At 36.9% G+C, this 23,087-nt stretch overlaps 8 protein-coding genes across 9 annotated transcripts; 3 read left to right on the top strand and 5 right to left on the bottom strand.

Annotated features, from left to right (window-relative positions):
* The first annotated feature begins 672 nt into the window (after positions 1–672).
* LOC149692168 (uncharacterized) lies at positions 673–1,694 on the top strand. Its single transcript, XM_089867845.1, has 2 exons — positions 673–1,369; positions 1,514–1,694. The coding sequence occupies exons 1-2, from the start codon at positions 673–675 to the stop codon at positions 1,645–1,647; spliced, it is 831 nt and encodes a 276-aa protein (XP_089723971.1). The 3' UTR covers positions 1,648–1,694.
* A 308-nt stretch (positions 1,695–2,002) lies between these two features.
* sigmar (Tumor necrosis factor alpha-induced protein 8-like protein sigmar) lies at positions 2,003–4,363 on the top strand. The gene is made up of 3 exons (XM_089867846.1): positions 2,003–2,269; positions 2,343–2,542; positions 3,419–4,363. Coding segments are annotated over exons 1-3 (567 nt in total). The 5' UTR covers positions 2,003–2,268; the 3' UTR covers positions 3,785–4,363.
* Positions 4,364–4,553: 190 nt separating this feature from the next.
* LOC149692166 (fanconi-associated nuclease 1-like) lies at positions 4,554–7,617 on the bottom strand. Its single transcript, XM_089867841.1, has 8 exons — positions 7,031–7,617; positions 6,810–6,956; positions 6,542–6,746; positions 6,334–6,471; positions 5,892–6,261; positions 5,093–5,812; positions 4,798–5,032; positions 4,554–4,672 (listed from the first exon to the last, which is right to left on the bottom strand). The coding sequence occupies exons 1-8, from the start codon at positions 7,533–7,535 to the stop codon at positions 4,644–4,646; spliced, it is 2,349 nt and encodes a 782-aa protein (XP_089723967.1). The 5' UTR covers positions 7,536–7,617; the 3' UTR covers positions 4,554–4,643.
* Positions 7,618–7,907: 290 nt separating this feature from the next.
* On the bottom strand, positions 7,908–16,850 carry LOC149692162 (sorbitol dehydrogenase-like). Of its 2 annotated transcripts, none has more exons than XM_089867891.1 (8): positions 16,709–16,850; positions 9,368–9,539; positions 9,260–9,293; positions 9,038–9,202; positions 8,694–8,972; positions 8,394–8,635; positions 8,217–8,338; positions 7,908–8,137 (listed from the first exon to the last, which is right to left on the bottom strand). In XM_089867891.1, the coding sequence occupies exons 2-8, from the start codon at positions 9,422–9,424 to the stop codon at positions 7,984–7,986; spliced, it is 1,053 nt and encodes a 350-aa protein (XP_089724017.1). In that variant the 5' UTR covers positions 9,425–9,539; positions 16,709–16,850; the 3' UTR covers positions 7,908–7,983. The 2 variants fall into 2 exon arrangements, with proteins under 2 accessions (XP_089724017.1, XP_089724018.1); XM_089867892.1 differs by having other exon boundaries at positions 9,368–9,531; positions 16,709–16,849.
* Positions 9,880–13,812, top strand: LOC149692165 (zinc transporter ZIP1-like). The gene has a single exon (XM_089867889.1). It carries the CDS (start codon positions 10,430–10,432, stop codon positions 11,630–11,632), a length of 1,203 nt encoding a protein of 400 aa, XP_089724015.1. The 5' UTR covers positions 9,880–10,429; the 3' UTR covers positions 11,633–13,812.
* LOC149692164 (sorbitol dehydrogenase-like) lies at positions 11,869–13,816 on the bottom strand. Its single transcript, XM_089867893.1, has 9 exons — positions 13,677–13,816; positions 13,569–13,602; positions 13,337–13,501; positions 13,120–13,276; positions 12,927–13,045; positions 12,794–12,859; positions 12,564–12,733; positions 12,367–12,488; positions 11,869–12,299 (listed from the first exon to the last, which is right to left on the bottom strand). Exons 1-9 carry the CDS (start codon positions 13,728–13,730, stop codon positions 12,143–12,145), a joined length of 1,044 nt encoding a protein of 347 aa, XP_089724019.1. The 5' UTR covers positions 13,731–13,816; the 3' UTR covers positions 11,869–12,142.
* LOC149692163 (protein KRTCAP2 homolog) lies at positions 15,768–16,850 on the bottom strand. Its single transcript, XM_089867895.1, has 4 exons — positions 16,709–16,850; positions 16,338–16,492; positions 16,064–16,194; positions 15,768–15,993 (listed from the first exon to the last, which is right to left on the bottom strand). The coding sequence occupies exons 1-4, from the start codon at positions 16,710–16,712 to the stop codon at positions 15,876–15,878; spliced, it is 408 nt and encodes a 135-aa protein (XP_089724021.1). The 5' UTR covers positions 16,713–16,850; the 3' UTR covers positions 15,768–15,875.
* A 335-nt stretch (positions 16,851–17,185) lies between these two features.
* LOC149692161 (ubiquitin-protein ligase E3B) lies at positions 17,186–22,879 on the bottom strand. Its single transcript, XM_089867878.1, has 16 exons — positions 22,716–22,879; positions 22,197–22,534; positions 22,063–22,127; positions 21,402–21,657; positions 20,603–20,877; positions 20,347–20,532; positions 19,807–20,269; positions 19,447–19,618; positions 19,151–19,378; positions 18,850–19,069; positions 18,613–18,789; positions 18,305–18,550; positions 18,114–18,238; positions 17,751–18,045; positions 17,597–17,689; positions 17,186–17,526 (listed from the first exon to the last, which is right to left on the bottom strand). Exons 2-16 carry the CDS (start codon positions 22,426–22,428, stop codon positions 17,335–17,337), a joined length of 3,225 nt encoding a protein of 1,074 aa, XP_089724004.1. The 5' UTR covers positions 22,429–22,534; positions 22,716–22,879; the 3' UTR covers positions 17,186–17,334.
* Positions 22,880–23,087: the final 208 nt, after the last annotated feature.

Genomic DNA, 23,087 nt, shown 5'->3' with positions numbered 1-23,087 from the left:
CCTTCGCAGTTTTCAACTTGTATACGAATCTTCGCATTCGCTTCTTCAGTTTTTCCACCAAGTAATTCTTAGTTTCCGAACCCAAATCAGATTGGAGAATCTCATTAGTTTTCCGGAGATACAGTTCTTCGATAGTTTCCGTTAGTTTATGGTCATGTACGTCCGTTGTGCGCCCCTCGACGAAAGCCACGAAGTTGCGATCTCCGTCTGAGCCAACGTCCAGAAACATTTGGCTCTCTAGATCCCGGAAAAAGTTGAAAGTCGTTTCCGTGTCTCTGAGAAACTTAACCATTGCAAGAACAATTGACTGGTGACAAGAAAATGGTATGATAGTCCAGAGGGCGAAGATAGTACAACCATAGACGAAGATTCGGAAGTTGAAATTGAAACCCATCACATTTTATAGGCCTAATTTCTCTTAAAAACCGCGTGAAATGGAATGAACTTGTTCCACGTGCCCTGAAACAATAGGCTTGGCATTTTTGTAGGTCACGTGTCCTTCGCGAGACCAGAGGAAAATTTCTAGATGAAAAACGTGACAAATATTTCAACTCCCTTTAAAGCTCGGATTAGATAGGGGTAATTTTCAGAGAACTTTCTTTAAAAGAACTCGAAAGAAGCCTTTCAACAAAATTAAGAGTAAGCCCGAAACCCAACGAGCGACCTAGAGGTATGTTTTGTACACATTCTATATGCAAAGAAGATGCCATTACCACGTCGACCTGTCGAGATGGTACACACTTACCTCTGTGGTTCACTGATCCACGTTGCAATTTTGACTACGAGAGTGACCTCAGCGAGGACATTCCCATACACGAAATGAACAGGAGGAACCGTGACGATAATTCGAGCGAATCCGAGCTCTCAGACTGTTACATAGAAGACGATTACATTCCACAATTACAACTTAATGCGTTCAAGAACCGAGAACTACCAACGGGGTACATAGTAACCTTAATCCAACCGGAAACTGTTCGGGATGAAGTTCGCGACAAGGAACTGACCCGTACGCTTGTTCAATCGCGAGAAGACGAAGAGGAAAAGGTGAAACGAAGGATTACGATGGCTCGAAAGTTTCGATCTCCGCGTATGGGACACGAGAAGCGACTGGAGATCAAAGCTAAAATTCGAATCAGGGGGTTGTCGGAGAGAAAAGCACCCTTCTCACCGTCAATCAGAGGTTCTACTACAACTTGTACCTGTACATGCCCTTGCCTCTATTGTGACCGGAACGTTCGGAAATATAATAGGGCTGCTGAAGGAACTGATCGGCTCTTTTCCGGATCTTTCAAAGGGGAAGTAGTCGCTGGAACTAGTGATTTATCGAGTAGCGGTTTCGCTGAAATAATATACAAAATCCTAGAAAACGGTAAGAACCAATCAATTGTACCGTAACGAATCCTTAACACGCGTCACTCGCTTTTGAATATGTGTGTGTGGGAAACTTGGCACCTTTGATTTGTTCATTAATATTAAATGAACTCGAAATTGCTTTTCGCTTTTTTTCTTTCAGTCATTCGTTTCGGGGCGTTTTTAATCAACGTTCTAATATCCACCTGGAATCAATCAGAAAGGGGGAAGGGAGAGAAGCGACCCTTACCATCTACAACTAGAAAAAAATTAGGCCGCAGAAAACGTTTGTTGTAAAACTTTAACCAAATTTTTATTTTGAAATAAATTGAAATTTTTAGTTAGTTTATTAGTTATTTTGTTGTAAAAATTTTAGTTCTTGAAAAGAACACACGCGTGACGCTTGTATGATCTAGAACGGGCACCTTACATACAAACAGCGCGTATAGAGAACTGAAACTCCGTGTTATCTTAGGACAGAAGCTAATACAGACAAAGGCAGAGATCTGCCACTTCCCTAAAATGCGCGTTACGTTACTAAAAAACACGTGGCGTTATCCCCATTTCGAAGTTCCCGGTGATTAAATTAAAGAGAGAAATGAAGGGGGATGGAAATTTGGAAAAAGGGAAAGCGATATTGCGAATCTGAAAACGCCCTTGATCCTTAGAACAGAACAATTTAATTTTTTATATATATTCATGGAAGCCGCACAAAAGCGGAGATAAAAATTAGATTATATTTGTTTGTTTTTCGACGACTTAATGTAATCGAACTTTAAACATTAGAGGTGGAGGAGTTCACCACACGTCGCCATTAACTTATCTTTTAAAATATTGCATTTAAAATAATAGTATTCTCGTTTTAATGTAGTTAATTTTTATTTTACAACTTAATCCAACGCTTAATCAATCCCAACGAGTAGGTGTTTTTAAAAAATAAGCCTTGGCTTTTGAAAAGTAAAATTAAATTGATAATTTCAATTAAATTTCAGTGGCTGATAATAATTTCAAGGCCAAGGATATTGGCATGAGGGCCCAAAAGAAGTTACTGAGTCGTATGGCCAATAAAAACATTGCTAAAGTGTTTATAGATGATACTTCGGGAAGTTTGTTAGATAATCTATATAAATTGGTTAAAAACCAGTCTAACAATAAAAAGCAAGCTGAGAAAATAGTCAAAAACATAATAAAAGTTAGTATTTCAATATAAGGAGAAAGGGGGAAATTTTACCCTATAAAATACCCATGAAAAGGGATCGAAGTTTGACAAGTATCATAAGTTTATGAGATATGTTCCATAAGTTTGTCCCACTGGTTACTGAGAGCTTAACATGAAGTGACGTAGGTCATAGATTCGAGGTAAAGCGACGCCTGGTGAGGCGCTGTCAAAGGCTTAGTACAGACTATATAGGAAGATGGACTGCAAAACCAAGTGTAGCCAATTCTCGCGTCTTTCTTGAACCATGGATGAAGAATGCGCGTGAGGAAATTTGTTTTCACTCTACAGGATCGGCAACTCCCTATCTCGGGCGACAGAATATTCTGTATACACTCTGTTACAACGTCGGTTGTCAGCACGCATAAAGCTAGGTCTCTATGTAATCTAGCCTTGCGCGTGCTGACAAGAAACAAAAAACTTAAGGATATTTTAAACTGATTTTAAATCCTGAAGATCCTGAAGTTTTTTGTCTCTTGACAGCACGTACAAAGCTACGTTACATAGAGAAATAGCTGACAACCGATGTTGTAACAGAGTGTATACAGAATATTCTGTCGCCCGAGATAGGGAGTTGCCGATCCTATAGCGTGAAAACTAATTTCCGCACGCGCATTCTTTATCCATGCTTGAACTATAGCTTGGCCATTCCCCAGGTGTTGGTTAGTCAAGAGATTCAGTTTTGAACCAGAACTTGATTCACAGAGCGGGCCTAACAACACTACACTGAAGTTTAAGCTGAGAGAGGAAGCGGGGGGGGGGGGTTGAAATTTTCTGTAGTCCGTTTAGAGAAAACTATCTTTATGTAAAAATTTTCATTGCTATATTAGATTTTTATTTTATACTTTATAGATAGTAATTAAAATTGGGATACTGTATCGGAATGACCAATTCAACCAGGAAGAACTGAATATTGCTGAGAACTTCAAAAGAAAATTCCATTCAACTGCCATGACTGTCACAAGTTTCTACGAAGTGGAATTTTCCTTTGACCGAAATTTTTTAAATCAATCAATAAACGAATGTTCGGTTTTGTTAAAATGGCTGGTAAAACGTCATTTAACAGAAAAATCAATTGGTAGAATAGATTTCATCTTTGGTTTCTTTGGCAACCCTTCTTTTTTGGAAGACGTGTTCCGTCATGATAGTCAACACAAAGAGTTAATGGGGAAGATTGTTAGTGATATTCATAAATCCATGGAATCCGGTGCCTTATAGACTAATTGACGCGGGTTTTTAAGTTGTTTATACAGTTTCCCTAAACCTAAACCGGTTGGTAACTAAGTTATATTGCATAATTTTTTAGAGCACACTTTCATTAATCTAGGGCTTTTTTTTTATATAAAAACGTTAAATTTGCATTTGTTTTGAAAGACTTTATGATATTATTATGATTCATGGTACTATAATTTTTGTCCTCATGACCACTCCTCATATTTTTGAAAAGGATTTTTAAATATTGAAAATATATTTCAGTATTCCAAAGACTATACTATATTGAGTAATATTCCTTCCAAATATATTACTGACGCAATAAGCCCTAAATAATTAAAGAAGACTTTCCCCCTTAAAAAGTATTGAGAGAGCAAAATTAATTAGGTCCAATTTGTAATTAAAAGCAACAAAAAAATAACCCTGTGATACCCAATAATTAATTTACAAACAGTTTTACTTACAACAAACTTAAAACGTTGCTTGATCTCAAATATTTCGGAAAAAGTATAACAAGTTAATTAATTACCAAAGATTTACTATTGAAAATTTAAATGCGCCTTAAATGATTCTTCCGTCCCCCCCCCCCCCCAAAAAATATCAAAATTGCAGGAATCTTTTATATAAAAAAAGAAATACTTCATTTCTCAGTTTCATAAAGAGAGAAAATTTTAAATAAAAATACTTAGCAATAATATTAAGGCTTAAGTGCTACATGATGCCACTCCAGTTTTGCGCCAAACAAAACTTGTCAGTGGGAAATTAAATTAAATAATTTTAATATTCCATTTTATTGCCATTCCAATTATTATATAAAAATAAAATATCTCTTTATAAAAAGTTTTTTAATTGTTGTTGCATAATTTTAATTTCTTTTCAGTTTCTTTGCACCAGCTAAAAAAGTAACAAAACGACGTCAATATCGTTGTTTGTTTGCGAAATAAATAAACAATCCTATGGTTTCTAATCCTATCTAACCCCAACCGCGGAAAGAGCAAAATAAAACTATCTATACTCACCCTCAACGTAGCAAACTTCAGTTTCAACTCCAATATCCAATAGAAAATGCATCCAGATGATTTGTTTAGGTGATAATCTATCACCTGGTCCTTTTACTTCAACCACCTTAAACTTTTGCGTTTCTGTATTCCATACCACCAAGTCAGGAAATCCACTGCGATAATGACGAAAATCCTCCGCAAATCTTTGACAGATCTTCCTTAAAATTGGTGATGAAATGCATTTCAGAAGACCCTGTTTTAAAACACAATTCAAACAATAATTATTAATTAATTAGACAATAACTTAACTTACCAATAATTGATTAACACCGCTAAATCTATCCCAAGAAACTAAAGAAGTAGTTGATATATTTTTCTCCCAAACATCCTTGATAATATCAGCTAAAAGTTGACTTTCAGCAATTTCAATGAAATTTAACTTTTCATCAATAGATTCCTTTCGATTTTGATAAAACGAAAGACAGTTTAAATCCAAAGGTGACGCTTGATAGGGGCTTTGGAATACATCGGGTACGTTAATCTCGTAAAGAATGTCCCAAAATAAGAGACCAAATAAGGATATGAAAGTGGATCCTTCTCCGTGTAGACCTTCTGCGTATCCATTTTGTTTGTAATGATGAATGGCAAGTTCTTCAACCGACATCAGCGCGGTTTCCTCATCATTTGAACATTCCTCCACATTTTTAGCAATGAAAAAGGTTTTGTGTCCAGGAATATTCTGGGGAAATAGTTTCCCTCGTATCACGACCTTCGGAGCTTCCGTAATGTTAAATTTGGGTAGTTCTTCAAGTTCAAAATGTCTTTTAATTTTTTTGCGTTTCTCTTCCTTCTTTCTTAAAGATTTGATTAGTTTTTCTCCTCGATTGTGAAGGTCGAGATAGTGTCCGATCTTGACATTTTCATCAGAAATTCCTTGACGAACAACTTCCAAAGCCTTTTCCGGATTTTTAAGATGTTGGTCATAGTTTAGAGCTAAACGATTCCACCATTTTCCTCTGTATGTTGGACAAAACTGTGCATAATAATATATTTAACTCTAAAAACTACTGCATTTCCTTAAAATAATATTTGCAAATGCAAATGCAAAAGACCTTTTGATCTAGAAGTGTTTCAAGAAGTTCAACTGCACTTTTATAATCTTTCAATCTTTGAAGAATTTCTACTCCTAGACTTAAACACCTTACATAAACGTGACTAGCTGTGAATTTTTGAAGAAAATCTGGTACATTCTCTTCATCACAGGTAGATGTAAGACTTTGAAATAACGTTTTTGCTGCTAAAAAGCTGTTAAGGGCATTTTCAAAGTCTTTGGCTTCTATGAAACCAAGTATTTCATTTTCAATTTGCTTGGCAGTTTCAAAGGCAATGAAACTCTCGCGATTTTTGAAAACTGGATTAGTTTTGACTATTTTGTAATCGGGAAATTTTAATTTGCCCTGATTGGTCCATAAAAGTGTAAGGCTAACAATGAAAGATGGTTTGATATATTAACAATATTATAAGACTAACAATTAAGGTTATGATTTGAATTACAATTGCTGTTGCTGGCCTCCGCTGGCATCATTTTCATCTTCAGCTAAGGTTGGCAATGAAAACAGCATCAAAAGTCTAATAAAAACTCTACGGGGTTCAGATTTAATTTTGTAGCATTTCTGTATGGTTTCTTTTAACCTAAAAGCGCGCAATTTTAAGTTAGGCATATGAAATGTAAGTGGGGATTATAAAAATATTATTTACGAACGTCTTAAGTAATTTATCTTGCAAAGACAGTTTATGATTAAATAAAGAAGAGGTAGATTTATGTTGCTGACAGTGTTGTTGAATAGCGGCTATTATTTTCCCTTTCCCTTTGACAGTAGGTGCAAAATTAAGTTTCTTAGCTATCTGCTTAAGTTCTGGTTCAAAAAGCAAATCAGTAGCTTCAGAAACATCCAAAAGATCTTTAACTACAACAAGATTCCTTTAGAACTTATCATTTCCATTGAAATTCTACTATAAACTAAACTAACCAGAGTGTACTAAACTAGCTGAAACAAGTTCATCAAGTATGTCTGAAGGACTTTGTTTATGGCATATTTCTGGATAATTGATTTTACTTTCTCTAATCCATTTAAGTTTTCGTTGGAACAATCTAATGTAAAGTTTTTGGGCTTTTTCTACATATCATAAAAATAAATATGAAGCTTAACAGTACACTTAGGGGGAGGGGGAGGATTTTTAACATGCTTACCACTCAAGCTTTGAAAATTTCTAATTACTTCTCTGTCAGCTTCATTAAACAGATGTGAATTGCTGTCATCCGATAAAACCGAATTCATAACGTGTAAGAAGTTGTTGTAGTAATAGAAACTATGGGACACCGGTTCTTCATCATTTTTTGGTTCTGTAACTTCATTTGGTTCACCACTATTAATGTTGTTATGAAACACAGGACTGTCATTTAAACTAGATTTCTTCACAGTTTCTTCATTTGTGTTTTTTGTGGCTATTTCCTCTATGAAAACAACGTCCGAGTCGCTTTCCGCAGCAGCACAAGGATCACGTGTGTCCACCGATTTTAATTTTCCCGCCAGAATATGGTCTGCTTCACCGTTAGGCCTTGGTCTTTTTCTACTTAACCTAGAGTGCTTTCTTCGCGGAGGTTCTTCATCAGTAATGGTGGCAACATCACTGTGAACTAAATCTTGTTTCTTAATAGTATTGAAAAATGATAATATACTTCGTTGATTATTCATTTAAACTTGTAAAGTTGTCAGTTTCTAAGCAATCACGACTCCCGCCTTTACTCAAAAGCGATTACAGTGGGAGCAGACGGTTGTCACGTGGTTGGTTGAGAGAGGCTGGAAATAAGGAATTTTTCGATATGGTTTAAAACCTTCAATATAGGCGCGTCATACAAAAGTGTTAGTGCCACGTTCTTATACGATGCAAAGAAAAACTCATCGTTAGCCCTTATATTTTGTGTTGTACAATAAACTCTTGTAAAAGTATTCTTTTAAGCTAAACCTGTCCCTTTCTTTCATAATTATAAAGTTAGTCTGATCAGCATTGTAGTAAAATTAATTGCAAAAATGTAGGCCTAGTCATAATAAGTAAAAACACACGCATTGCAGAACTAAATTTTATTTTATTGAACGGTTACTTATATAAATGAATTATTAAAAGGGATGGGTCATATGTCAACTATTTGCAGTTAATGATGACTTTAATGGCTCCACCAGCCCCAGTCTTAGCGGTTTCAAAAGCTTTCAGAGTTTCCTCCAACTGAAAACGATGGGTGACTAGAGGTCGAACATCAATTTTCTTGCTAGCAATCATCTCAAGAGCGATGGGATAGCTAAACAATAAAAAACCCTACCTGAGAAACATATATCATGGTACAAAGAGGTGGGCCTAATGCGGAATAAATATCTTACCAATTGGCGTATCGGAAAATTCCTCTTATGTCCACTTCCCTGACTAAGGCATTAGTAATAGGAATATTCACCATAGCAGTACCCATACCGACAATGACTACAGTTCCCCCGGATTTGGTTGCCTGTAAAACGTCATAATGAACCATTCAAAGTAATCTGCTTGATTAAAAACCTTACCAAAATCGCCAGAGTTATGCTTGGCTCGGCACCACTACACTCGATCGTAATATTGGGACGACCACCAAGAGCGCTTTCAATTTCAGAAATTAGGTCATCATTGGTCTTTCCTCGCACCGAAATTCCGTGGTCCGCGCCAAGTTTTTTAGCAACTTCAAGTCTACTTTCCACGACATCTGTTATGACAACAGAAGTCGCTCCCATGGCTTTAGCTGTCAGCAAGTTAACCAATCCAATTGGTCCTGATAAAAAAGCGAATTATAGATAACTGCTCAACATATAAAAGTTTAAAGAACCAACCAGCTCCACAAATGAGAACTTTGCTTCCAATTGTCACGCCAGCTCGCTTGCAACTATGGACGCCGACCGACAAAGGCTCCAATAGAGCACCTTCCTCGAAGGAAACATGGTCTGGTAACTTGTAGCAAAAATCCGCGGCGTGAACGTAGTATCGCGATAAATTGCCATCATCTGGTGGAGTTGCGCAGAAAAAGATATCTTGGCATAGGTTATAGCGACCACTCTTGCAAAATTCGCAAAGTCGGCAAGGTACGCCCGGTTCAATGGCTACTCGGTCGCCTGCAAAATTAAATAGAGTTTTGGTCCTAAGGATGTGTGAAGAGCAATTAAGTAGGCGTTTATACCTATTTTAAGATTCTTCACGTCCTCTCCAAGTTGAACGACGGTTCCACTGGATTCGTGGCCTAATACCATAGGCTTTCTAACGATGAAGTCACCAATTCCACCCTTAACCCAGTAATGGACGTCGGAACCACATATACCGACGCATTCCATTCGCAATAGCACATCTACACATATAACGATACATAAAAACAAATACAAGGCCAGATAAGGAAAATACTAACCATTTTTGCCTGGTTTCGGGATTGGACGATTTTCCTAACAAATAATTGCTACTTCAAAATCCGGCAAATTTCTTGTCTAATATAAAGTGGTAATATGGTAATACTTACCAATCTCAAATCTCCCTTGGTTACCAATACAGCGGAGAGATTGTCTTCCGATGCCATGTTCGACGATGTTCTACGCCAAAAGCAGAAACTCTGGTTAAAAAACTGCAGCTGTTTATCCTGTTGTCCTTGAAACGTTTATGATTACGCCGAGTAGTCGAAAAACACTGTTACACTGGCAAGTTTACGTTAAGATAAAACGAAACCCATCAATATCAGCAAGACACAAGATCAAAGGGCCTCCCATCAAAACTTGGAAGTTGGAAAACCAAATTTAATTGGAAACAAGATCTCAACAGAGATGATCAGTTTTAACGCGTAATCGTGGGGGGGGGGGGGGTATATTCTCAAGGGCATATATTTTTCAAGTGCATCTTAAGAAATTAATTCTCTAGCTCTGTCATGATAATGAGGTTTTTTTATTGCCGCGCCACTTCAGGAATAGACTCGATTTGAGAGTCCGATAAAAAACATGTTTTTTTCTTTTTCTTTTTATTAAGAATATGATAAAACGGAAAAATTTAGGATTACTAAAATTTTCGTAAGCACGTGCTCGGGAAAACCCAAATTCTCACTGCGTATCTGCTTGCCTGAAACTATATATTAAGTACACGGTTTATGTAGGTGGTAAATTATTTTTATTTGAATAAAGTTTTATAGATGTCGACAGGGCGTTAGAAAATTGTATTAGCCTCGCTTTAACTAGGTTTTTATTCGCCAAACAAAGAAAAACATTTACACCTCCCAACCACCGTCTCCGTTCCCTCTCTCTCTCACTCACTCACTCATTCCCAAAAGATTCGATTTCGATTAAAACATTACTGTTTCTGTGCGGAAAAAAATTCACAGGCGGCTATAAGAGACTGGAGAGCGGGGTCCTCCAACTTTGCTCTGCTTTTCAGCTTTGAGATTTAGATAAGCCCCTAGCCTTATCACTGATAAATTAATTATATATACATTCCGAAACAAGAAAAGTACTTCCTGAAGTTCTACGAAATAGCTAAACTAACATAAAGCCGTACTACTACTCCCCGGAAAAAGGCGTAATTAGATCAAGTTGAAAGTATGGAACCTTACGGATTGGTGTCTCGAACTGTGGCGATAGTGGTGCTCCTTTTAGGGACATTCCTCGCTGGTACCTTACCTATTTTGATCTTGAAGAAAAAAGCAAAGAATAACTGCGGTAAGAAAGATGAAGAATCTATGTCCGGAAGTAAGACCATCTCGTTCTTAATGTGTTTCGGAGGTGGAGTTTTGTTCGCAACGTGCTTCGTGCACTTGTTACCGGAAGTGCGAGAGAATTTCGAATCCTACTACGAATCTACCCCAAGCAACGAAACGCGTAACGAAGAAGAGGATAATCACGAGAAATCTCATGGACATACCCACCAGTTCCCATTACCCGAGTTCCTAATCTGCGCTGGTTTCTTAGCTGTTTATTTCGTGGAAGAAGTACTTCACGCTGCCATTGGACATACACACGGACCAAGAGAAGGCCCTGAAAGTCACGGACACGCGCATTCCCCCGTTGTTTTAACTTGCTACAACCGCGACACGGAAGTCTCCGCAGATTCAGGATTGAAATCATCAGGAAGTTTCAAACGGCCGACTAACGGGGAAGCTCATTACGGAAGTACGGACAACCATCTGACCCCACCAGTCGCCACCGTTTTTCAGCACGATCAACGTCAGGGTCATTTCGAACCGGATACAATCGGGTTAAACAAAAAGGAAGGAGTGACCGAAACGTCCCTGAGTGATAGGCAACCCAATCACGGACATAGTCACGGATTAGGACCGAGTGGCGAAGTCGTCAAAGTGTCGCTAGGTGGGCTGCTAATCGTCGTGGCCTTATCATTTCATTCTATATTTGAGGGACTAGCTATTGGTCTGCAAAAATCCAACCGCGACGTTTGGACCATGTTACTAGCCGTGTCCATCCACAAATTCGTCATCGCCTTTGTGGTCGGGTTGGAAGTCTGCGCCGAGGGGTCAAGAATCCTCGTTCTGATTATCTACATGGTCGTCTTTTCGCTCATGTCTCCCATCGGAATAGTTATCGGCATGTTATCCGAACTATCACTCGTTGGTACTTGGGACATAGCTATTGGGTACCTAAATGCTTTAGCTACTGGTACTCTTTTGTACGTTACATTCTTCGAAGTGTTACAAAGAGAAAATAACTCTCGCCTTTTGGGCATCTATCAGTTTCTCGCGGTCACAATTGGATTCGGATTTATGGCGACAGTTAGTTATTTCGCTGAGTGAAAAATTTTAATCTTCATTCATTTTAAATGTGGCAATATTTTTTTTTTAATTTTGGACAATTACCTTATTATTTTTATATTCAGGGTATATAATAAAGTATTTTAAGGTCTTAAAAAAGTTTTATGTAAATTATTGAACGAACCATTAAAATTCTGCAATAAAATATGTCTACGTGTACCCTAATAGAGTGACGGTTATTTCCCAACAACATAACAACAATTCCATATCAAAGTCCCTTTTCTGTTGTCATATATAATAGGTAAATTTATTGAGCAGGTGACTATGTAAAAAAATAGTTGGCATAAAATTGCTTATACAGAATTTCATAATAATAGAGTATCTGTCATTTTGTCAATGGACTTAGGATTATTTACGTGTTTACAGGCTTTTGATAAAAATACAGAGTGGCTATAAAATCCGCACCGTGAAATATTTATTAGACGGAAAAACCCGATTTCTATTCTATCTATAACTATATAAGCATATACTACTCATTGCGCTAGGACTAGATTATCCTTCAGTTTTAATGAGAACCTTTACAGCGCCAGATTTTCCATCGAGGGCGGTTTGGAATGCTTTAAGCGCGTCATCCAAAGCGAATCTGTGGGTAATGAGAGGACGTACATCCACCGATCTGGATCCTAATAGGCTCAGTGCGGTAGGGTAGCTTAACGGAAAATTGTAGTAATTTAAAATATTTTAAAATGGTTCTAACAAAAAGGCCACGGTCTTACCAGTTGACGTATCTCGAACAACCCCGTACATCCACTTCGCGCATAACAATATCAGGCAGTGACATCGCAGCTGTAGTACCACCCAAACCCACTATCGCTACCACTCCTCCTGAACGAGCAGACTGAGCATATACAGTTACAACATATACATGTTGTTTATCGCTGAAAGACTATAACTCGCGCGGCTTTGATATTACCTCAACAGCCTCTTTGGCAGTTTGCCCACTCCCGAAACAATCGATAACTACATCGGGTTGTTCGCCAAATACCTTCAATGCCTCTTCCTTTAATACGGTTGACTTAGAGGTCAGTATAATATGATTGGCCCCTATTTTCTTGGCCAATTCCAATCGACTTTCCGTGATATCTATTTTTCAATCATTAGGCTTACATTCAAAACAAGCGGTTGTTTTCTACAACGACGAACCTGAAATAGCTACTTCGGAACCGCCATAAGCTTTGACGCAAAGTAAAGATAAGAGTCCAATGGGACCTGTACGCGATTCAAAGACGTTTCCGCGTATAATCAAACCCTCTCTGACGGAGTTTTGGAGGCTTACCTGCGCCAATGATAAGAACCCTCTGACCAGCCGTAATCCCAGCGCGTCGAACTACATGCACGGCAACAGCTAACGGTTCTACTAAAGCGCCTTCTTCGAAACTAACGTTGTCCGGTAACCTTCAAACGAACCCCCCATAACCCGGACATGAGTATTACCAGGATAATGACCAACGATTTCTTAAGGTGTTTACTTGAAACAAAATTGAGCGGGGTGCGCGTATAAAGTGGAACACATTCCATCATTAGGGTACCCGCGCCCGTCCAGATTAGGACAATGGTTGTATTTACCAAGAATACAAAAGTAACAATTCAAACACGGTATGGCTGGTTCCACAGTGACCCTGTCACCTAGTAATGATTTTATGTACCGACATTCAAAGATATTTCGGCCCTAATCTTTTCCCTTACCAACTTTCAAGTGCGTAACCTCACTCCCAACTTTAACAATAGTCCCACTTGACTCATGCCCCAGAATCATCTTCTTCGTGACCTTGACCAACCCGGCACCTCCGTGATGCCACATATGGAGGTCGGTACCGCATATTCCGGTGGAATTAATGGCGATAACGACGTCTAACGTTAATACCCCCTCAAATTATTAAAGACATACCCAATACGCGTAATCTAATAAAGGACAAACCTTGGGGTCTCGGCTCAGGATCAGGGACATTTTCCTAAAAATTCCGACAAATTAAGGATGGATTTAAATAAAAATCGGGAAAAAATGCAATTGGCATTGAATATTCACCACTTTAAGATCTAAGTTGGGATGAAGAACCAACGCGCGATTATTGGAAGACATGACCTTGGCTTTTGTAGTTTAAACTATAAAGACTACTTAAGTGATACTGGGTGTCGAGACTTCTCGATTATCTGACGCCAAATGCGCGTGAATCTGGCGTAAATTCTAGATATACTACACCTTATCAGGGCCAATTTTACGAATCCTATGCGAAAGAAACACTTTATAGGACTTCAGGCAAAGATAAGAAAAATGATCCAAAACGAGAATTGAAAACATGTGGTGCGCAAATTTTCATTTTATCCATATGTACATTGAAGGGAAAGATGGATTAAGTTACAAAACAAGATGGATGGTCTAGACGGACCTAATATCGAAACGTATAAAGCACCTAAACTGTCATCAATCAAAGCTAGGGTAGTGTGGAAAAATATTGAATTTCTTGAATAATTGAGTTAAAATCACTCTTATAGAAACTACAACAGGTTTAGAATTTGCGATATGGGGGCACAATGATTCCAACTAGCTGTATGTATTCCTGGTCTAGGATATATCTGAAAGCAGTGTGGGAAATAAGGATTTTTTCAAAACTGGACCTGTGGCCAGTAGAGCCTAGGTATTTTAATTAAAAAACTGGCCACAGTGCCACCTACCATTTTTAGCCTCAAAAATCAGGCTTTCGTATTTTATGGCCAAATTATCTATTCTCGACATTATGCGCTATGGCATAGGCTTAGTAGGTTAGTTTTTAGAGGTATGGGTATTTCAAAATATTGGAGTCCTAAATTAAGAACTATTAGTCTTTATTGAGTAATGCTAAATTAAAAAATTCGACCCGTAGGGAGGGAGTTGGCACTCCATTGTTATCTTCCCATAGACGCTAATACAGTCAAAATCAGCAGGCTGCCTTTCCCTACAGACCAGACCCAAACAAGGCAACCGAGAGATTATCTTTCCTTTAGCTAACTGCAAAAATCACTTCATCTACAGATTCTACACTGTGTGTAGAGCGTAGACAGACATACGAAACCCACCCATAATCCCACTCCCAAATACACAATTCAGGCCAAACAAGCAAACAGCATAGAAGCAAAGACGAGACAATTTTAGGGACTAATCCCATAGTATTTATTTAATGAACCAAAATCTTGAGGGGGAAAAACTTTGAATTAATTAAGTGGCCACCAGGGCCAGTAGACCCCAAAGCGTTTAATTTTTAAACTGGCCCAGGTAATTTTTAAACTGGCTATTGGCCTGTGAAAGTGCCTTATTTCCCACACTGTCTGAAAGTAACATCTGGCCACTCTGGCGTTTAAAGGGGCTGTTCCCGCCACGGGGCAAACAAAAAACGATCTTCCCCATAGAGCTTAGCAAAGAGGGTGGGTAAAAACCGAGAGGGGTCGGACAGCCCCTTTAAATTCCCCCCAGTTCAATGATAGAATTTGCCTGAAGGTTCTTTGACTCTTACAAGTGACTCACAAAAAAGGGGCAAACGCAATACAAAAAGATTTCATTCAAAGATCCAACTGAACAACAACACAGCTTTAGAGAGGCTACCCTAATCTAGTATCACCTTTGGAACTCTGGGGGGGGGGCCTCTGGAATCTATAGATAGACTGAGGTGAAAAGGGCAGACATTCAACTATAATATCTATTGAGACATCATTCTCTAAAAGAACACTTTCCCACATTTTCATGGTATTTTTCAGCTGTTTTTTTTTCATCTCAAAAAGGGGCTGGCCGAGCTGTTGGGGTGAAGGGGGGGGGTCAAACTGTTGATTAGCATATTGCTTACCCGCCCACCGTGACGGTGGCGACTGGCGCCATTCCTTATGGCCAAAGAGCTGGGTGTTTTCCCCCTGAACTAAGGGCGGTCTCCCCCCCAACAGCGCGGGTGAGGGTGAGCCCCTTTAACTAAAAACCACCTTACCTTCTCCTCAAACTCAGTAAATTGATATTCCAAGGAAGAAAGGCAAAAAATTGCTTGAAATTGGTTCAAAAATATCTAAGTGTCTAATTTTCACACAAAAATATCGATGTGCCTAATGTGTGTGGGGTTTATGAGAAGTATTTCAATAAGTTCAATAAAATAAAATATTCAAGAATTTTCAAAAAAAGATTTATAGTATAAAAATCCACGTTTTTTTAAAGTACAGAAATAAGGCTAGGGTATATATTTTTTTTTTTTTAGAATTTATCCAGGCATTATTTCCTCTTTGACTTTGCATGTCCTCCACCCACAGGTACATTGACAACTGGTTGATTGTAAGTTTTCATTGACAATTTGTTCATGTAGTATAAAGCCACAAGGGAAAATATGAAACTGCAAAGAGCCATGTCCTTAGTTTAAGTGATACGTGACAAAACTTTTATCAAGTAAAAAGATAACTAACCAGGTTGTAATGCAGACTCTGTGAACAAGTCCTGATGCAGTCATGGCTATTACTAAACTTAAAACAACTTCGGGAAACAATTTAGTTTGAGCATTTTTGCCAATCAAACTAGTTTCCAAGTTACCAATGGCCTTAAAAACTACTGTTAAGGTAAATATTCAAAACTACAATAGACTAGTGGCAGCCCATGTTATTTGCCCATAGACCTTAATACAGTCAAAGCTGGGAAGCTGCCATTACTCTATTACTGGAAAACGGATAATTATAAGGATACGGTTAGGGCGAGTATAAAGAGAATAGAGCCCAAATATCCACCCACAATAGTCGCGAGTTGTGTGGAAGCAATATGAGCTTTGTACACTTGCATAATGGCAAAGAGTAAGATGAACAGACATACTGACAACAATGAAGAGGTGCCGCTTGAAACAGCTAATAGGATCATAGTCGATTTAATAATTAGCCCATTATATAATAACCAATTTTTTATTTATATTTTAAATAATTCTTATAGTATGTATTTTAGTCCGAAATTGCTGTTGTTAAGTGTAAAAAAAAAGAAGCTTGGATTGACCAAGGCTTAGAAATTCCAAATTTTGACAGCGTACCTTTGGTTGACTTATAATTTATCAAATAGAAAACACTTACCCATTGAATAATATAATTGAATAACTTTCAATTATTTCTTTCAGATTTCGAGGATTCAAAATTAATATTAAAATTACATTAACATCAATTTAATTCGCCGCAATCCCGATAACTTCGATAAGCCGGCTTTTCTCACGTTCCACGACAGTGACGACACGTCGATTACCGGGTGGCAGTCCGGGACTCCATGCTTGAAACAGGTTCAGCTTAACTTTATTAATACTACTTTCTTTTACATGACATTTAACATACTACATTCATCCGCTTCAGTTCTCCTATCATTCACAAGTAAACTTGAACATAACTATATGAGATATTCAGTTCAGTTCGGTTCACTTGTAATAAAAGTTGTTTATTTTTACTTTTGCGCAATTTCGGGCGTGCAAAAGTATTGTATTTACCTCTTCAGCACGGCAACGAACAAAAACCACCGGTAGGGGTCAGCAAAGAGACGATGAATAATTTAAACAACGCAAATTATTTGAATTCAAATAATGAATATAATCTATTAATAATTTATTCTTCTAAAAGATTTTTGTAACAAGATTAGAAGATTCTCACTAACTTTATACATTTAAGAGTTCAAAAATAAAATGTTCATTTAAAATTAATGGAGGATAATTAAACTAGGATAACTCAAACCCGGTATTACTGGTGATAGCGTAGCGAAGCTTGTCTCTTAGAGTACTTCTTTTTTGATAGTTTGGAAGTTTCAATAAATTAAAACAAGTTGAGGATGTGGGTAGCCTATTTACCGGATCTTTCTTATGAATTGTTAAAAATCCTCGAAGGACACTTCCAACAGTGTCACCAGTATCCTAAAAATTATATTAATTGCGGGATAAACTAAAAATCTGCAACAGAAAGTAACAAAAATTAACATTATACCTGATCATCACTGACTTCCACACATCTTATGGAAAAAGGAGGCTCCAAATGAGCAAATCCAAGCAAAGGAGGTTTAGAACAACTCGTTACAAACTAGAAAAACCAAGATTTAAGTCGGGATAAACTTAATTAATTAACTCAAAATCTATCTTACTTTAAGAAAAAGTCTATGTTCATCGGGAGTAAAATCTTTTTCTAAGAGATCCCAAAGCCATTTAACAACTCTATGGTTCCCGTGAAATCCTCCAAAATATTTCGTATGACGTCTTAAATCTTGTATATCCACTGGAGTATTATCCCCCGATATTAATCTTTGCAATTCCGGTGTAGAAAACATTGTTAGCCAATCAGGATTAATTATGGACCTAAAACCTCTTAAAAACCCAGCAGTCTGCTCTTTTATTTGCATATGCATTCGGAAATGGGCCATCAAATGAATGTAGCTTATCCTGGAAAAAGATTTGAAAGTTATTTTATACTTTTTAAAGTTATAATGAAGGTTGTTTAATTTAATTACCTATTTTCGTTGGTAACTGCGATAGCTTTCCCACCAGGTATCAGTTCATACGTAACAAGCTGCCCCATACAATCTTCATCTAAAGAGAATGTCAAATCTAGATCTTGCACATCTCCGTCATAGTGCTACAGAAATGTTTTTTTTAATTAATTCTAACTCTAATTTCATATGTTAAAGTTAATTTCAAATACTTTTATATATGTAAGACTCTTATAGAGATCCCGATCTAAGGATGGTAATTCATCAATTGAGCTATACAGTGCAGTTTGCTGATGGCCCAAGACTTGACTGAGAAAAAACGAGGCAAAAGGAACATCTATCACAATTCCTTCATAAATTGCCTTTCCCAATAACTTCCCAACAAATTCAAACAAAGATAAATGGTTTTCGTGAATATAAGATGTTGGAGAAGGATAGAGTCTTTCTTCACTGGTTACCTGAGATAAAACACGTTTATTATTCAATAAACCTATTTGAGAAAAGAAAGACATCAACTCACTCTAAATAGATTTAAAGAGGGATCAAAGACTTTGGTAATGGAAACTTCTAGAAATTCTTTAAAAACTCCATCTTGGTCAATTCCAGCTTCATCCAAACCTTGTTCATTAATGAATTTAACCCTAATAACACCCTTTAAGGCTTGGGATGGAAGCATGGCCAGTTGCTGATATCCATCCTGTTATTTATTCAAGAATGAAACACTAGTACCAATGTCAAAATTATCAACGCGTATTACCTCAACAATTCTTGATCTATGAACAGTAATTAGAGTGGATTGAGGTGAAGAACAAGCCGATTCCGTCAACCCTAAAGCTGCCTTTTCATTATTTACATATTTTCGAAATAAAACAACCCTTTCTTTATGAGGAATCAAATGTGGAATTTTCTCCATTAATTTCTGAGCCACTTTCTTGTTCTTTTCTAAATCGTGAATGAACGAACTAGCTTTAATTTCTCTGAAAATAATTAAAACGCGCGCGTTAATTTAATTATTTATTTATTTTAATCAAAGAAATGGATGGATGACTTTTATATACTTTATAAGCCAATGATCAGGAGTGGTATAAGGTCTACGACAATCTCTTTTATAAAGTAACATCAACAAAGTATGAGCCGAAACAAAGAGACTATGAATATTCTTATTATCAGTTAAACCATTCCAAATTAATTTGAAAACTAAGTGGTTTAGAAATGAAGACATGGCAACAAGATCTTCTAGAGTGAAAGGTTTTTGTTGCTCATACATTTCCATATCGTCCAAAATACTGCAAAAAAATAGGCTTGCTTTATAACAAAATCTTAATTAATGAAGATTAGTTGTTGATTTAATTACGTTATTAAGTGGGTGGCGCAATCGCAAAACATGATCAAAATATAAAACTCGTGATTTAAAGGATTGTTGGAAGAGGTTAGACTATCAATAAAATCATTCATGTTACTCCCAGCAGTCCAAACTTTGATAAATCTCCAAAGATTGGTGATAACAACGGATTGGTAACAAAGGCCTGTAAGAATAAACTAACTGTAATTAGATAAAAGCTAATTTAAATTTAAAAAAAAAACAAGATGGCCCCAGCCACATTACAGTTTTGCGCGGCCAAAAATATAAAAAGAGGGGAAAGGGAGGAAAAGCGCCCAGGAACAATAGTTTTCCTTTTCTAAAGAGCGCAAAACTAAAAATAGGTTTGGTTACCTGTTAAAATATCCAATTTCAACTGAGTCAAAGTACTCATAGCTGTCTCATACATTTGACAAGATTCAGCAACTTTTTGGACATCTTGGGGATTGAATTTCTTGGTTTTTCCACTGGATATCTTGTAATTGGTCCACGTTTGATCAAATGTTTTCCTAAATAGGCTTTTACTGGGGGAGAGAATATTGGTCGGACTTGTAGCTTTGGAATCTGAACAGGAAGGGGAGTCTGGAGTTGTAGGGGAATTGCTGCCCAAGCCTTGATTGAGCTTGCAGAATAAAATTTTTATTGTAGAACTATTCCACATGTATTCCAATTGATTTTTGACCAATGGTAAACATTGATGAAGTCCATGGTCAATTGATTGAGCAAACCAACCCAAAACTGGATGCCAGTGAGTTAGATTGGACTGCTTGTTAACAACGTGTTTCTGACAACTTTCTAAAAGTCTAGTCACTACAGTCTAGTTAAGAAATTGAAATTAATTTAACAACTATAAAATTTAGCAACAAAGAAAACACACTTTTTGCTAAAACTTACAACAAAATCTGACTGATTTTCTATCAGACTATCGCAGTCAAAATGACTTAAATGCAATAGGTTTGCTAAAAGACAGAGCCCATAGTTACACTCAAGAGCATTGAATATAATCCTCGTATTTTGTTCATTCTTTAGATCCGATATTACATTCTTCATCAAGTTGTGCTTTATAAGAATATCCAGGCACTAAAAAAAAGGATTAGAGCCAACTTTATCCATCCACATCTCTGGAATATTATTATATTAACAAACATACCTCTGGTGCTATTATAGAAATGTGATGTAAAAGAGCAGGCACCGAAAAGATATGTAGCAGAAAAAGATTCATAACATTTTCCACATTTATTTTCCTGACCAAAGGCCCTAAAGCTAAGTTCACTAAGGCTAGTAGAGTCGCGTGTTTCAATGTTGGTTTCGACCTCATTACTCCTTTCAATAACACAACATGTAGGTTAGCATAAAGACCTTGAGACACCAGATGAGCCAAAACATTATTGCACAACTGATTCAAGACATTTTTCAATGAATCTCCTGGAAAACATCATTAAAATTTTGTTTAAAACTTTTTATTAAAACAAAAAGTATTAAGTTCAGGGGTGTGCGAGTACTCGACTCGATACTCGATAACAACACATTGAGATACTCGAGACAGATTCGAGTAGCTTTTTAACATTTTAAATACTCATACTCGAGTCCGAGGCTTACAACTATAGCAGACGATGAGTTCATGATCATTTATTTTGAAAATCACCTGTTAAATGTTTAATTGATCACTAACAATCTTTTTGAACTAGTTAGATATTAGATAATTGAAAATCTTCGTTATTTTCAAGAAATTTACAAAATTGCTACTCGACAAGTCAATATTTGAGACTCGATAATTACTCGAAAGAACAAACAAAATTTTACCTATCTAAATACTCGATACTCGAAAGTATTTTTGAGACTCGGCTCGATACTCGATAAGAAATTAGTTTCGATACTCGGACTCGGCTTGAAACCGAAAAAACGGGACTCGCACACCACTGATTAAGTTTGTAATTACAAGTTCTAACCTTGTTTAGTTTTTAAAATCCTCCAAGTACTCGGACTGGTAAAAGTAACTAGCATATGAAGATATAAGTTTAAAGACGATGCGTCTTGGGGAAGTTCAGCGTGTTTTAAATATACACAACATTGCCATAAGATGGCTTTTAATTGTTGGATCCAACCCACAGCGTAAGACTTATTTAATGCTACAGTCACATAGCAAAACTTTTGGTTTTCACAGTTCATAGAGGCTATTAAATAACGGCACAGTTTTTCAAAGTTCTGAAATTATACAATAAAGAGAATTAAGTTAACTTAAACGATCTTAATAGTAAATGAAGAATGTTATTTAGATCATGGATTAACTAACGCTAGGGATTGTTCACTAACTGGGTTTCCCATGTAATTCTATTTTCCGAATTATTCCTTGATTCCCCTCTTCATTCCCCCAATTTATTGGACCAAAACGGATGTAGACATAGCGCCATCTCTCGGCAAAATAAATCGTTTTGCCCAATTTAGGCAGGATTTCTATTTTGACATCAGTCATAGACCACGTCCAATTTTCTTATAACTTCCTGTTAGGGATAGTAGCTGCTGCTAGGGGGCGTTTAGAACATGCATGCGTTATCTTTTTGGGGGAACGAACTATCCCTAGCGTTAGTTAATCCATGTTTAGATCTTTACTTCTTTATCACTTTCTTCCTTGAAAATCAGCTTAAACTTTCTTATTAGTTTAAACATTTCAATTGCTGAATAATTAATGTCAATTTTACATTAACTAATTAGTTTTTTAAGTAATTTAAAGGTTTCAATCCTACCAGGTATAAATTTAGGATTATCAGTAGTATCTTCAAAGCCATCAAGATGTTTGCAAACCTCTTCTTTAATGACACGTTTCAAATGTTGCCTGGTTAAAAAACCCCTAACCAGGGCTTGAATACAGACCGCAGCGGCATCCTTTTTCTTTTCTTGCGCCCGTTCTTGCCTGGCAACTTTGGCTTGCTCCAAAAACTCATCCTTATTACGATTAGTGTTTTGTTGATAAAACATTTTTTTTTGCTCAATCACTGAGAGAAAGTTTCCAGAACATCAACAGTGTTTTAAACACTCATCGCTGTATGTATTATTTATTTTATAAATCTGATTCTTTTCAAAGCTATAAGGAAATGCGAGAGAGAACAATAGATACATCATGACAACAGACAAGTACGGGCATGTTCAGACTGTGTTCTATTAATTCAACTCTTCACTCAGTATTAAGCCTTGGCTCAAAATTGTCAAATTTTCATTTACTGTCATTTACTGTCAAAATCCAGAGAAAGAAAATTCAAGTTTACCTTGAAAGAAGAAAAAAATCCAAAGGTCTACTTAATTTCAAAGTAGAACACAAATAATGCAGAAACTATTGACATTAAAATCTTCTTAAATAACACTTTTTCATTAAAATTTCCGCAACTCGAAGAATCAATTCCAGAACTGGGCAAAGGTCAAAGGTTAACTTGCCCTGCGCAGTACGCTACGCATGCGCAGTTTTTTTATAGTATAAATTTCCACTTTATGGAAGCGACAGCTTCCCGGCTTTGACTGCGTTGGATTGTATTAATATTAACATGGGGTGCCAATATCATACAGTTACAGGGATAAATATAAACCAGAAATTAAATCCTGATTAAACATATTTTCATTTCATATAAACATGGATGACATAG

The sequence above is a fragment of the Phalangium opilio genome, unplaced genomic scaffold, assembly GCF_054372755.1.
Source record: "Phalangium opilio isolate 3A_F unplaced genomic scaffold, DU_Popi_V2 ptg000024l_1, whole genome shotgun sequence".
Lineage (NCBI taxonomy): Eukaryota > Metazoa > Arthropoda > Arachnida > Opiliones > Phalangiidae > Phalangium > Phalangium opilio.
Note: the sequence above shows the minus strand (reverse complement) of the source record. Positions and strands in the feature narration are given on the sequence as shown.